The sequence below is a fragment of the Loxodonta africana genome, chromosome 1 (assembly GCF_030014295.1).
Source record: "Loxodonta africana isolate mLoxAfr1 chromosome 1, mLoxAfr1.hap2, whole genome shotgun sequence".
Taxonomy (NCBI): domain Eukaryota; kingdom Metazoa; phylum Chordata; class Mammalia; order Proboscidea; family Elephantidae; genus Loxodonta; species Loxodonta africana.
The window spans coordinates 239,392,970-239,407,586 of record NC_087342.1 but is presented as its reverse complement, the minus strand read 5'-3'; the positions used below and the strand labels follow the sequence as shown (position 1 = coordinate 239,407,586).

The following is a 14,617-nucleotide window of genomic DNA, read 5'->3' as shown; positions in this document are numbered from 1 at the left end:
ATTGACAGAATTATCAAGGCTTTTGAAACAGTTGATAGGCTGATGGCTTATCATTTTCTAAGAGATCTCTGTGCTTCTGGCAGTGATAAAACTCAATAGTGTCATCCTTGATTTTTATTCCCTGCCTACTTAAAAAAAGTGGCCTTTAAATAGCCTCCTGTTTTTGGCTGCCCTAGAGAACATTTCTCTGAATTTCTCTGCTTTTTTTTTCCCCCAAGTTTTTGAGAGTTGACCAAGATAAAGACAAGGACTGTAGCTTGGACTGTGCGGGCTCTCCTCAAAAAGCTCTCTGTGCCTCTGATGGAAGGACCTTCTTGTCCCGCTGTGAGTTCCAACGCGCCAAGTGCAAAGACCCCCAGTTAGAGATTGCTTATAGAGGAAACTGCAAAGGTAAGTCACATTTTAATTATTCATTCAAAGATTGGTAGGTCCATCACTAAAATAAATGTCTGTGTATTTTATTTTTATCTTTGCTAGCTTATTTTGTATTTAAAAACACAAAAGGTATTTATTTGTTAATTTTTTCAGAGCACACAGGAAGTAATTTCTATGAATTCCAAGAGCGTAATCATTTTTTCTCATTTGCTGTTTTATTAGAAGGTGTGATGCCATCGTGAAACAAATCTACCCAAGTGTCTCACAGATTTTTTTTCCCCAAAGTCTTCTGAAGTTATTCTCACCAACAGTAAGCTCCTGGCTCTTTCAGCTCTTTCCCGCTTCTCTTTGCAGCAAGTGGCACCCGTGGAACATCACCTGGCAGGTTTGGCGATTTTATTGGCGCTGGTTTTACACTTGAAATTTTTCTCTTTCCTGATTTAAGAATCAGATTTAGGGTTAAGTAGTAGGCTTAAAGCAAAATGTTGAAATGCTTCCCACGTTAATGACGGGTTTGATTCTGAGCAAAATATGCTGATGTTTCAAACACAAATAGAGTGCTTTTCAGAAAGAGATTTGCCTTCTTTTTCTTATTATCCAGGAAGAAAGACCACACAGGCTAAAACTCCTTTGAGATAATTTTCTGCACTGTCTACCTATTAGCTCCAACAACAACTTAAATAAAACAAAACAAAGCAAAATAACCACCACCACAGCAAAAACCAGGAAGAACACATGGTCCCAGCCGTGTACTTAAACCAGGCTTTGAGTCAGTTTGCTCTGCCTTTGATGATGCGATAGAAGGCTGGTGAATGGATTTGAGTCCCTTCTTCAGATGAGCTACAATGCTAGATGAATGGGTCTGAGGCAGTTCTTAGGATGAGGAAGTCAGAATGTTGCCACGTTCTTCAGATCTGGGAGTTCTTCCTGTCACCACGATGGAGAACGCTCTCTCCAGTTAGATCCAGCCCTCTGGGTCTGAGGAACAGTGCAACACTCTGTCTGGAATCTTGGGCTTTGCTCATTGAGGAACCATTTCCCTACTCATTGTTTGTGCATAGCATCTGTGGGCACCAAGATCCCGAGCAAAGACTTCTTATTTGGTCCTATGGCTTTGCCCATAACTGATAGCTATACATCATTGAGATTTTTGTCTGCCGTCATAGTTTGTTCAAATTAAAAGAACTTTAAGACACTTGTTGTTGTTAGTTGCTGTCAAGTCAGCTCCAACCCATGGCAACCCCTTGTACAACAGAATTAAATATTGCCCAGTTTATATTGCCATCTTCATGATCGTTGGTATGCTCGAGTCCATTGTTGCAGCCACTGTGTATATTGAATAGCTTCAGCTCATTTTCTAGCATTATATCGGATAATGCTCTGTTGTGATCTGTAGGGTTTTTATTGGCTGATTTTTGGAAGTAGATCTCCAGGTCTTTATTCCCAGTCTCTCTCAGTCTGGAAGCTCCCCTGAAACCTGTCCAGTATGGTGACCCTGCTGGTATTTGAAATACTGATGGCATAGGCTCCAGCATCACAGCAACATACAAGCCCCTGCAGGACAACACACTGACAGACAGGTGGTGGTTCGTTCTCTTAGGCTCTCCAATAAGAGCACCTGCAGGCATTGTTTTATGTGCTAGGGAACAGGAGGGCACGATGCTGCAGGCCTTCAAGGGTGCTGGTCTTACTTTGTGCTCACAGTGCTGTCCCTGATTTGTTAGCCAAACTGATGGAGTTGCCCCTCGTCCTGTGCAGAGGGGGTCATGAAGAGACACAGCAGAAGCTCAACAGAGAGCCCTGGACGGGTGCTAGGAGGGGGTGAGAGGAGTCGGTGGAGCAGAGCATGGAGAGCTTGACTATCAGATTTTGGTCTTTGCGCTTGTCTTGCGGGAAATGGAAAGCCAGGGAGTTAGAGGCAGAGGAAGGGAGGAAGTGAGTTTTGCTTTGCTTTGAGAACTCCTGACCCGTGTTTTACCAGACTGCCCTGCTTGTCCGTATTCCTGGGCCTTGGACCATGGCACGCCCATGCTACAAGTCAGCTGATGCAGTTGTTGTTGTTGCTAGGGGCCGTGGAGTCGATTCTGACTCACGGCGGCCCCGAGTGTGTCAGAGCAGAACTGCTCCATAGGGCTTTCAGGGCTGTGCCCTTCAGTAGCTGATCGCCAGGCTTCTGAGGCACCTTTGAGCAGGTTTGAACCATCAACCTTTCTGCTAACAGTAAAGCACTTAACTGTTTCTGCCACCCAGGGGCTCCACTGATACAGTTACCTACCAGCATTGGTGTGTTTGGACCCTGGCATGTTCCAGAAAGGGTATACAAAATGAAGATGCAAGCTACATTTAGAGGAAAATTTATTTTTAGTTCATTCCGTAACCTCTCAATAGGCTACTGGGCATACAAGGGAAAAAGTGCAATGAGAAAGTTATTTTAATTTTGCTTCAAAAAAGGGCACTGCCATGGTAGTCTCATATCTGGGTCCAAAAACATGAAGCTGAAGGTGGTAAAATGACCTCACTGGGTTAGGTGTGGCAGAACTACTCAGAGTGGGGCCCATGGGCCGGCAGCATGAGGGTGACCTGGGGCTGCTGAGAAGGCCATCCTTGGGACCTGCCCCAGACCCCTGGTGAGAAAAGACCCACCAGTCACAGCACCCATCCTCAGGACCCACCCCAGACCACCAGTCAGAGCCCCAGTCCTCGGGACCCACCCTGCACCTGCTGGTCAGTGCCTCAATCCTCGGGACCCACCCCAGACCTGCTGGTCAGAGCCCCCATGCTCAGGACCAAGCCCAGACCCCTTGTCAGTTCCCCAGTCCTCAGGACCCACCCCTAGACCTGCTGGTCAGAGCCCCAGTCCTCGGGACCCACCCCGCACCTGCTGGTCAGTGCCTCAATCCTCGTGACCCACCTCAGACCTGCTGGTCAGAGCCACCATCCTCGGGACCAAGCCCAGACCCTTGGTCAGTGCCCCGGTCCTCAGGACCCACCCTAGACCTGCTGGTCAGAGCCCCAGTCCTCAGGACTCACCCTAGACCACCAGTCAGAGGCCTAGTCTTCAGGACCTACCCCACACCTGCTGGTCAGTGCCCCTAGTCCTCAGGACCTACCCCAGACCTGCTGGTCAGAGCCCCAGTCCTCAGGACCCATCCCACACCTGCTGGTCAGTGCCCCCACTCCTCAGGACCCACCCCAGACCCCTGGTCAGAGTTCTAGTCCTCAAGACCCACCCCAGACCACCAGTCAGTGCCCCAGTCCTCAGGACCCACCCCAGACCTGCTGGTCAGAGCCCCTGTCCTCAGAACCCACCCTAGACCACAGGTCAGAGCCCCCAGTCCTCAAGACTTACCCTAGACCACTGGTCAGAGCTCCAGTCCTCAGGACACCCCCTCCCCACACCTGCTGGTCAGTGCCCCTAGTCCTCAGGACCCACCCCAGACCTGCTGGTCAGAGCCCCCGTCCTCAGGACCCACCCCAGACCACTGGACAAAACCCCCATCTTCAGGACCCCCCCTAGACCACCAGTCAGTGCCCCCATCCTCAGGACCCACCCCAGACCCCTGGTCAGCACCCCAGCAAGCTGAGCTGAGGAATCCGTGCTCTCCTGGAGTCTGCTGAAAGCATGCTCTGTGACATGAGGGGCCAAAACCCCGTTTAGAAAAGTCTGGTCAGTGATTGTCGTGACTAGACTGACTCTCCGGGCCCCTGAGTACCCGGAAAACCATTCCTTTGGAGGGAGTTTTTCTTAACTCTGGCACAAAAAGAAAACCAGGTAGCTTAGGAGATGAATTAATAAGAAAAAACTATCATTTTTTTGATGTACAAAGCCAATGTAATTCACAAATTAAATTTTACTTTAGTAGGGAAAAACAGTTAAAAAAAATTTAAAGCACAGATGTGAAATTTCTTTCTGTAGAAAATTTCCATAAAAATAAAGAGGAGTGTAAGTCAAATCAGCTGCATTTGAAGTTGTTTCATTGAATTACATGCTCGTATATACTGTCTAAGGACCCCTGGTAGTGCAGTGGTTAAAGCACTCAGCAGCTAACCAAAGGTTGACGGTTCAAAACCACCAGCTGCTCCATGGGAGAAAGATGTGGCAGTCTGCTGCCATGACGATTACAGCCTTGGAGACCCTATGGGGTCGCTATGAGTCGGAGTCGAGTGGACGGCAGCAGGCTTGGTGGCTTGGCATGTGCTATCTAAGAGTTTCTGAGTTAAGCACTCGACTACTAGCTGGAAGGTGGGGGTTCAAACCCACCCAGAAACACCTCGTAAGATAGACCTGGTGATCTGCTTCCACAAGGTCACGGCCTCGAATACCCTATGGAGCACAGTTCTACTCTGCACACATGGGGTTGCCATGAGTCAGAATCAAGTCGACAGCAACTAACAATCCACTGTCTACGATAAAACGTATTAGAGCTTTGAGTGTAGGAGCAGCAAGCTGGAGTCTTTCTCCAGTCGAAGAAGAATTGCTCGAGGTTGCTTTGTGGTCATGAGGAAAGAGGCACATCCCTTTTAAAATGACTTTTTTGTAAACGACAAATTCTTTTTTCCCGATGAATATACATTCCCATCTGTAGAAAACAGCAGAAAATAACGTACTAGATCTCATCTACCTGAGATCTCATGGTTCCATATCATTATTTTGTCCTTATAGCTGGTTTATCAGGTTTTGGTAAGTGTATCTATTGTATTTTTAATTTCCTTGGTGGAAACTTGAATGAATGAAAACTCTCAAATTCATTTAATGGGAAGTACATGCACATACACACACACACACATTCATGCACACACATACACACACTCATGCTCATGCACACTCACACTCATACACACACACTCACATTCACACAACACATGCACACACACACACTCACAAGTATTCATACACACTCATTCACACATATGCATACACACCCATACACTCACACACCCATGCTGTCACAGACACCCATGCTCACTCACACTCACAACACCCATGCCCACTTACACAACACCCATGCTCACTCACACACACCCATGCTCACTCACACAACCAATACCCATGCTCACTTACACAACACCCATGCTCATTCACACACACCCATGCTCACACACACTCAGGCTCACACCTACGCTCACAACACACTCATGCTCACACCTATGCTCACAACACACCCATGCTCACTCACACTCACAACACCCATGCTCACACACACCCATGCTCACTTGCACACACTCATGCTCTCGCACACACCCATGCTCACTCGCACACACCCATGCTCACGCTCATAACACCCATGCTCACACACACCCATGCTCACACCCATGCTCACTCACACAGCCATGCTCACACCCATGCTCACTCACACACCCATGCTCACTTGCACACACCCACGCTCACACTCATCCTCACACTCAGAACACCCATGCTCACACACACACACACCTGTACCTATTCACACACACCCATGCTCACTCACACTCATGCTCACTCACACACACACATGCTCATTCACACACCCATAGTCACACACGCACTTTCACAATTCACACACACTCAGACTCACACACACAATTTATACACACATATAAACTGGGCCTCATGCACACACTTACAGTCCACATACACTGACACACATACGCACATTCACACATTCTCACACACTCGCATTCATATGCACTCCCGCATACACTCATACTCACAGCCTCACACACAGCGTCATACCTTCACACACGCACTCACACACACACACACAAATCTTAGTTTACTCAAGTGGACAATTGATACTCTTTGAGGCAGGTTTATTCTATATGATTTTAAAATTATATGATTGATAAGCTTCAACCTAATATTTTTCAACAGGCTCTGATGTTACTTAGTATTAATAACTTTAATAATTGGTGTTTTCTTATTATTATTAATGACTCCTTGCAGAGCAATCTGAACGGAAATGAATCAGTTTCCCTCTTTTATCAGAACACATTGCAATGTTTCTGTCTCCATTTAATTCAGTCCGGGAGTTCCCAGGCCGTGTGGGTGTGGCAGAACCCAGGGGCTGCAGCACCATTGTTATGTCATTACGTTGTTTCACAGGCTGGGTCCTAAAATTGGCCTGTTGATATTTATGACAGGATCCTAGAGCTTCCTCCATCAAACTCTCCTCTGGCCTTCCTTTGGCATGGACTGCCGAGGGCCCCTCGGTGACCCTGACTCACGCACCACAAAGGCACAGGCACTGGTCCCGATGGGGCAGCCTGGGCTGAGTGAGGAGGGCTCGTCTTACCTACTGGGGACTGCAGCATCATGGGGCAATGGAAACAGGCCCTGCGCAGCACCCCCTCCCCTCAGCCTTGGCCTCCCAAGCACCCCCCGCCCAGCACTGGAAATGTGTTTACATCGTATTTGACAAAGAATGAGTCAGCCCATTTATTTGGAGATCAAATATGTATTTAAAGAAGTGTTTTTCAAACCAAAGGACACACGCCCTGGAGGAACGGCATGTTTTGTTTCACATTTTGCCTTTTTTCAACCACAGACAGCTCGGCTCTTGGAGTTCTCTCACCTTCTCCTATAACGAACAATGTCCCCTGGGCAACTGCCAGAGGAATAAAATGGTTTAAAGTGGGGTTCACCACAGGGAACAGCATGGGGCAGGGATTACGGGAGTTGATGTAAAATAAGGAACATCAGTTGAAGAAACTCACTCCGTAGACAGTGTGTGCCAAAAATTCAGAGAGAGTGTTAGGCCCTGATTGTTGCTACCCACCTCAGTTATCTGTACTGACAAACAATTTAAAGATAAGTTTGAATATCCAATGATCTACTCTTCAGAGAAGGTTCTAGAAGCCACTGCCTGTGAAGTCTTAGTTTGTGTAAGCAAGTGCTGTGAGAATGGAGGGGTCAAGTAGTCTTGTTAAAGCTTGAGTTTAATATTCCTTTTTCCTGCCATGTTCCTTTAGATAACCCCAATCATTGTTCTGTTGAAAGGCCATGAGAAGGATATCGGATTAAACCTTCCCTTTAGTCACTGCCTTTGAGGCTTGGAGTCTGTGACGGATTTATTAGACAAAGGCTGGAGGTCTTCAGTTCCTTTTTCTGGGTGGAAACCAGATGCCTGTGGCCTTGTCTGTCCCTCAGTTTACTGTGGGCATCTCTCCCCGAGCATCTGATCCCAGATCTTTGCCATGCCCATCTGCAGGGCCAGTGCTGCATTCCTTCTTGACAGAGAGGGTAAATTTGAATTGAACACAGATGTCTTTTTCGGTAGTTTATCATTGTTGGGTTCTTTGTGTTTGAACGTAGCATCGTTTTTCTGGATGGTTCCCCTAGTCAGGATTCTTATTCACTTCACCAGACACATTTTGTACCACAAATTGGTGACACAATAAAGGTGAAAAGGGAGAGGTAGGTAAAGACAAAACTCACCTCACAAAAGTAAGTTTCCCTTAAAAAGATTAAATAAAAAGAAGGCTCAGGTACCTGTGGACTTCAAAATCATGCTTGTTTTGGCCCTACAGCCTCCAAGGAGAGCAGATGTTAAAATGATGTTACTTTAAGGAGAGGTTGTTAACTATACATTATATTTTAAAAACAAGTGGGCATTCTGCATTGTCTTAATTTCCTTGGGCTTCTGCAACAAAAATACCACCAGTGGGTGGCTTTAAAGAACGGGAATTGATTGTCTCACAGTTTTGGAGGCTGAGAGTCTGAATTCAGGGATTTGGCGGGGCCAGTCTCCCTCTCCCTGTTGGCTCTAGGGGAAGGTCCTTGTCTGTTTCAGCTTCTGTCACCCAGGGTGTTTCTAGTTGCTCCTTGGCTAGTAGAAGATTCCTCACATGGCTTCTCCACTGTGTGTGTCTCTCCCTGTCCCTTTTCCCTTTTTGTAAGACAGCATTCAGAAATGATTAGGTGTAGGACCCACCCTACTCTTACCTGACCTTATCAACATAACACAAAGCCTGTTTCCAAACAGGGTTACATGCACAGGTGTAGGGGTGAAGACTTCTGTGTATCTTTTGGGTGGGGCAGTTCAGCCCATAATGTGCATCTCTGATATTCTAGATTTGGGGTGCAGGGTTTGGGTTCGGAGAAACCTCTGGTTTAGCAGTTATCTTGCACCTGATTTAAATATGCTCCACCATGGGGACTGTCCTGAAAAAGTGGGTCTGTATCTGTCGTCACAGTTCTCACTCCAAAGCCCACTCTTACTGAGTTCTGGCTCATGGACGGGAATAGGACCTTGTTGTTGGAGAATGGCTCCTTCTCACAGGCAGGTTTACGTTGCCATCACTTACCGTCTGTTCACCCTGTTATGGATTGACTTGTGGCCCTCCCAAAAGATGTGTCTAAGTCCTGATCCCGGTAGCTTGTTTGGAAATAGGGTCTTTGAAGGTTGAGTTATCAGCTAAGTTAAAGTGAGGTCATACTGGAGTAGGGTAACTCCTATTCCCACCTGAGTGATGCCCTCATTAAAGAGGAGGAGGGACACAGAGAGAGACAGAGAAGATGCCATATGGTCATGCATCTGCAAGCCAAGGAATGGCCAGAAGCTGGATGAGACCAGGCAGGATCTTCCCATAGAGCCTTCAGAGGGAGTGTGGCCCTGCTCATGCCCAGAACTCAGACTCCCAGCCCCCAGAACTGTGAGACAATGAATTTCTGTTCTTGTGAGCCATCCAGTCTGTTGTACTTTTTTATATCAGTCCTGCAAAGCCAATACACTCACTCTTCACTTATCAACATGGTTGGGTTCCAAAGACCAGGTTGTTCTGGAGAAATTGGCATTATGCAAAAATGGAGGATGACTACATCAGATCACAAAATGGAGGATGACTACACTGTTATACAACTGCCAAATTATATCATTACATAGCTGCCAAATTACTTCATTACCCAGCTGCCAAATTACAGCATTATATAACTGCCAAATTACATCATTACATAACTGCCAAACCACTGAGAATCATGGTCCAGCCAAATTGACCCACAACCTTAAATTAACCATCATAGCCACTGTTACTCTCACCTTGTGCCTTGGTGTTCGTTATTGCCAGATATACATCGTTAATGTGCAAAATAGTAGATAGCAGATTTTTTACTATTGTCATAAATGTGGAATGTCAGATAACAAGATAGTTGATAAGTGAGGAGAAGGTGTACAAACCCCACTGTCCAGTGTTTAATAGCCACCAGCCTGCTTTAGGGAGTCCCTGGGTGGCACAGTGGTTAAACACTCAGCTACTAACAGGATGCTCCTCGGAAGAAGGCTCGGTGGGTGATCTACTTCCATAAAATCAGTCACTGAAAACCCTACAGAGCACAGTTCTGCTCTGACCCACATGGGGTCACGTAAGTTAGAACCCGATCGATGGCAGCTGCTCAGGTGTTTTTCAGCCTGCTTTCTGGGCAAATGTGGCAGAACTGATGCTCTGGGAGGGCAGGTGAGGTCTGAGCTTCCACTGAGCTGCTGCTGTTTCTCTCCCATCTCTAAGAACAAATTCTGCAGCAAAATCCAGGTCAGGAACCTTCATCTCTGAAGGTGAGGGAGGGAGGGGATTAAACTGTCCTCTTACGTCGTTCCCAGGAACACAAACAGCCATCCTGATTTCCTCTAAATTGTTCCTGTCGTTGAAATCCACCATGTCTCAGAGCAGCATCCCAGCAAATGCTGGCTCTGTCTTCAAAGTTCTGAGGGCGTCGTTGCGTATTTGGGGGTGACGGTCTCTAGGCGGATCCCTTTTGTGTGTCCTCGTTTGGAAACAACAATTAAAATACTTCAGTCCATATCTAATTAAGTTGGATGAAAATTTTCTGCCTATTTCCTATTACGGCCGAGCAATTGACCTTGAGAAGAATCACAGTGGTTTATGCTGGTGGTTTTTCTCATATTTCCTGGACATTTGTGGAGTTTGTGTTCTCAGAACTCAGTGAACACGTTAATATTTTTCTTTTGATCTGATACCATTTGGGCCCCCTTTCTCTTCAACAAACTCTCTGGCATTGAATAAAAAGCGGCAGAAAAAAAAAAGTTAAATGCCAGGAGACTTGGAGCTATTTTGAGATTTCTGAGAACAAGATTATAATGGATATCTGACAAAAGTAACTTCCTTGGAGATTTCCGGTACCAAGAGCTTTATAACTGACGGATTTGTGTGACCGGAGGGTGATTAGAAACTGGCCCCTGTTGTTCATCACGCCGTCCTTGTGGCGGGCGGGTCATAGACACCCTCATCACCATTGTGGCAGAAGTAAGCCCCTGCTCAGCGCTCTGGCTGGCTCTGTCAGAGGCAGCCACGACTCCGCAAGCGTAGGAGATGGGCTATCGGAGGTAATGACTGTAGTTATAAAGCCACGTCCACACCCTCACTCCGCAGTGTGAGTAAATGAATTATTATTAATATTTCCACTGCGATTTTGGCTGCTTAGAGTCTTTGTTCTTCCCCTAGGGGAACCCCCAGGGTGAGGCCTAGGATTTTACAGTGGCCAAATAATAATTATGGTTATATGAAGCTTAATATTTATTTACGGCACGTAGGACGGTGTTTTATCTCACACTCCCCAGGCAAAGCCTGGTCCTTCACGAGTGTATTCAGTGCAGCCTGGTAATCCGCTGGTTCTTACGGGTGGCGGTGGCATCATGAGGGCTGGGGGCCTGAGGGGCTGCTCTCCGGGGTCACCCGCCCAACATGTCACCTTCAAACCACCTGGATCCCGCCAGGGTATCTCTTCCCAAAGAGACAAGACCTGGAGCAGAAATGCCTCACAGAAAGCAAGCAGAGCGTTCCCTTGGATATGAGCAGGTGCCGTGTGCCAGGCGTCCCTTCCTTTCCTGGGGTGTGAGGTGAGGGCCGCTCGGGGTGGGCACACCAGGGCGGCCAGGACAGAGTGCGGCTGTGACATCCAGCAGAGATGTGGGTTTGACTATTCCACAGAAGGCAATAACTTACAGTTGTATCAGCCGTGGTCCCAGCTGACAATAAGGAGGGTTACCAGTGGAATTTCTGTGACACCTGAGGTGCCAACACCCCCCTTCGCTGCCCATGTTGGGTTGCGCTCTGTACATTTTTATTTTTATTTTATAAAAGAAATGTGATGTAAAGCCTGTGGTTGTTGGTTACAGTTGAGTTGACTCTGACTCATGGTGACCCCATGTGTGCAGCGTGGAACTGCTCCATAGGGTTTTCAAGGCTGTGACCCTTCTGAAGCAGATGGCCAGGCTTGTCTTCTGAGGTGCCTCTGGGTGGGTTTGAACCTCCAAACTTTTGGCTAGTAGTTGAATACTTAACCATTTCTGCCACTCAAGCCAAAAACCAAACCCACTGCCGTTGGAGTGGACAGAGTAGAACTGCCCCATAGGGTTTCTAAGAAGTGACTGGTAGATTTGAACTGCTGAACATTTTGGGTAGCAACTGTAGCACTTAACCACTACGCCACCCAGGGACTCCTGTATAGAGTCTGTTTTCCTGTGCCATTGAGTGGATTCTGACTCATACCAACCCCACAGGATATGGTAGAACTTTCCCACAGGGTTTCCTAGGCTGTAATCTTTACAGGAGCAGACTGCCAGGTCTTTTCTCCTGTGGAGCCACTGGGTGGGTTCCAACCGCCGACCTTTTGGTTAGCAGCCAAGAGCTTTAACCGTTGCTCCACCAGGACTCCTTCCCTATCAGTACACTCAGTGATAATCACTGTGTCTCTACCCACCCCCCAAACCTCCGAGTTTGTGGCTCCAACGTGTGTCAAGACCCTTGGGAGCTAGTTCACTGTACAGCCCGGGGCCCCCCAGCCCACCTGGAGTAGAATCTTTGAGGAGGAGGCCCCAGTATCTGCATTTTAGAATATTTCCAGGCTGTTCTGTTGTTCATTCAAGTTTGAGCACGCCTGAACTCACATAAAAAGCACTGTCTTCATTTCCGAGGGATGCGCTAGCAAAGGACCACAGCTAGGTGGCTATAACAATGGGCGTTTGTCGACTCACAGTTCCGGAGGCTGAGATGAGGGTGTCAGCCATGTCGACTCTTCCTGAACCTACCCTCTCACAGCTCCTGGTAGCTCCAGGGATTCCTTGGTTTGCATCTGCAGCGTTGTGGCCGTCCTTCCTCTGTCGGCGTCTGTTATTTTTTATAAAGGCGCCAGTCATACAGGATCTCGCTACTCCAGTGTGATCTTATGTTAATTTAGCTGACAACATCTTCAAAGACCCTATTTCCAAACAAGGACATGATCACAGGTACCGGGGTCAGGACTTCTGCATATCTTTTTGGAGGACACAGTTCAGACCACTATGGGCATCAAATTGGAGGTCACTCACTAGGTTTCTCCAACAAACTGGGTAAGGGACTGCATACATTTGAACCAGTTTTCTAATTTCTAAAATGGTAGTTGAACCAAATGAAGTCTAAGAATTTTTTTCTTTTTAAGATTTTCTGACCATTAAAACGTGTTCCTGCACAAAATATGGTAAATACAGACAATTGAGTATTGTTGTGGCTGTTGTTGTTCGGTGCCATCGAGTTGGTTCTGACTCATAGCAGCCCTATGTACAAAACAGAACACTGCCCGGTCCTGCACCATCCTCACAATCATTGCTATGTTTGAGCCCATTGTTGCAGCTGCTGTCAGCCCATCTCGTTGAGGGTCTTCTTCTCTTTCGCTGACCCTCTCCTTTACGAAGCATGATGTACTTCTCCAGGGATTGGTCCCTCCTGATAACACACCCAAAGTACATGAGACAAAGCCTCTCCATCCTCACTTTGAAGGAGCATTCTGGTTGTACTTCTTCCAGGATGGATTTGTTCCTTCTTTTGGCAGTCCATATATTCAATATTCTTCACCAACACCACAACTCAAAGGCATCAGTTCTTCTCTGGTCTTCCTTATTCATTGTCCAGCTTTTGCATGCATATGAGGTGACTGAAAATATCATGGCTTGGGTCAGGCACACACCTTAGTCCTCAAAATGACATCTTTGCTTTGTAACACTCTAAAGAGTAGTCCATTACTACTCAGCCATAAAGAGAAATGAATTCCGCTGTATGCCACTACATGGATGAACCTTGAAAACATCATGCTGAGTGAAATAAGTCAGCCACAGAAGGACAAATAGCGTGTGATCCCACTTATATGAATGTCATGGATTTAATGATATCCCCCCCAAACGTGTGTCAATTTGGCTGGGCCATGATTCCTGGTACTGTGTGACTTTAACATCCTGCCTCTATGATGTTAATGAGGGAGGATGAGCGGCGGTTGTATTAGTGAGGCAGGACTCAACCTAGAAGATTGGATTGTGTCTTGAGGCAGTCTCTTGAGATATCAAAGAAAAAAGTGAGCAGAGAGACGTGGGGACCTCATACCACCAAGAAAGCAGTGCCGGGAGCAGAGCGCATCCTTTGGGCCCAGGGTCCCTGCGCAGAGAAGCTCCTAGTCCGGGGAAAGATTGATGAGAAGGCCGACAGAGAGAGAAAACCTTCCCCTGGAGCTGACGCCCTGAATTTGAACTTTTAGCCCACTTTACTGTGAGAGAATAAACTTCTCTTTGTTAAAGTCATCCACTTGTGGTGTTTCTGTTATAGCAGCACTAGATGGCCAAGACAAGGAAATAAATGCATGTATAGAAACTAACGATTTTTGGTGATTACCAGGAGTGAGAGGGAGGGGCAGGGGAAGTTTTTGCTTAGGGGCCGTTGAGTTTCTGGTAATGGTGGTGGAACGTTTTGTAAAAGGATAGTGGCAATGCTTGCTCAGCGTGATGAATGTGTGTCACTGAATTGTACCTGTGGAAGTTGTCAAAAAACAAAAACAAGCGTGTTCCTAGCAAGCATTTCCTAGAAAGCTCTGTCACCTGCCCCTCTCCTTCTTCCATTGACGCTGCCATGGCGGAGGACAGAACCGTTTGTCTTGTTGCCACATAACTTCCTCTGGAAGCTCCTTTACCCACAAAAAAGCACCCGGTACTAGAGGGTGTAGTTTGGCTACTACAAATGAGTCAGCGGCCTGCAGTCATTTTCTCCACTGCAACAAGCCCATGGGGCCGTGGGCTTGTAAGGTCTGCACCCTGTTCCTACCACACTGGGTCTAAGTTAGATTTCTCTCTTCCCCCAGGCATTGTGAGCCTGTCTGAGATGTGGTCCATCCCGGGTCGTCCTGGGACTTGTTCATGCCATCTGCACTCATCTTTCAGAGACACTGTATCCAAATAATGTTTGCCGTAATCTTTTATGGCATTCTAAGTAGGTCTGCTGTTTGGAAATG

General features: G+C 47.1%; 1 protein-coding gene across 1 annotated transcript in view; it reads left to right on the top strand.

Annotated features, from left to right (window-relative positions):
* Positions 1-206: 206 nt before the first annotated feature.
* Positions 207-14,617, top strand: part of SMOC2 (SPARC related modular calcium binding 2) — a gene marked incomplete at its 5' end in the record, with an annotated part of 191,831 nt that continues 177,420 nt past the window's right edge. The window contains one exon of the mRNA XM_064293301.1: positions 207-390. Within this exon, the coding sequence (XP_064149371.1) occupies positions 207-390 (184 nt within the window). The remainder of the gene's footprint in view (positions 391-14,617) is intronic.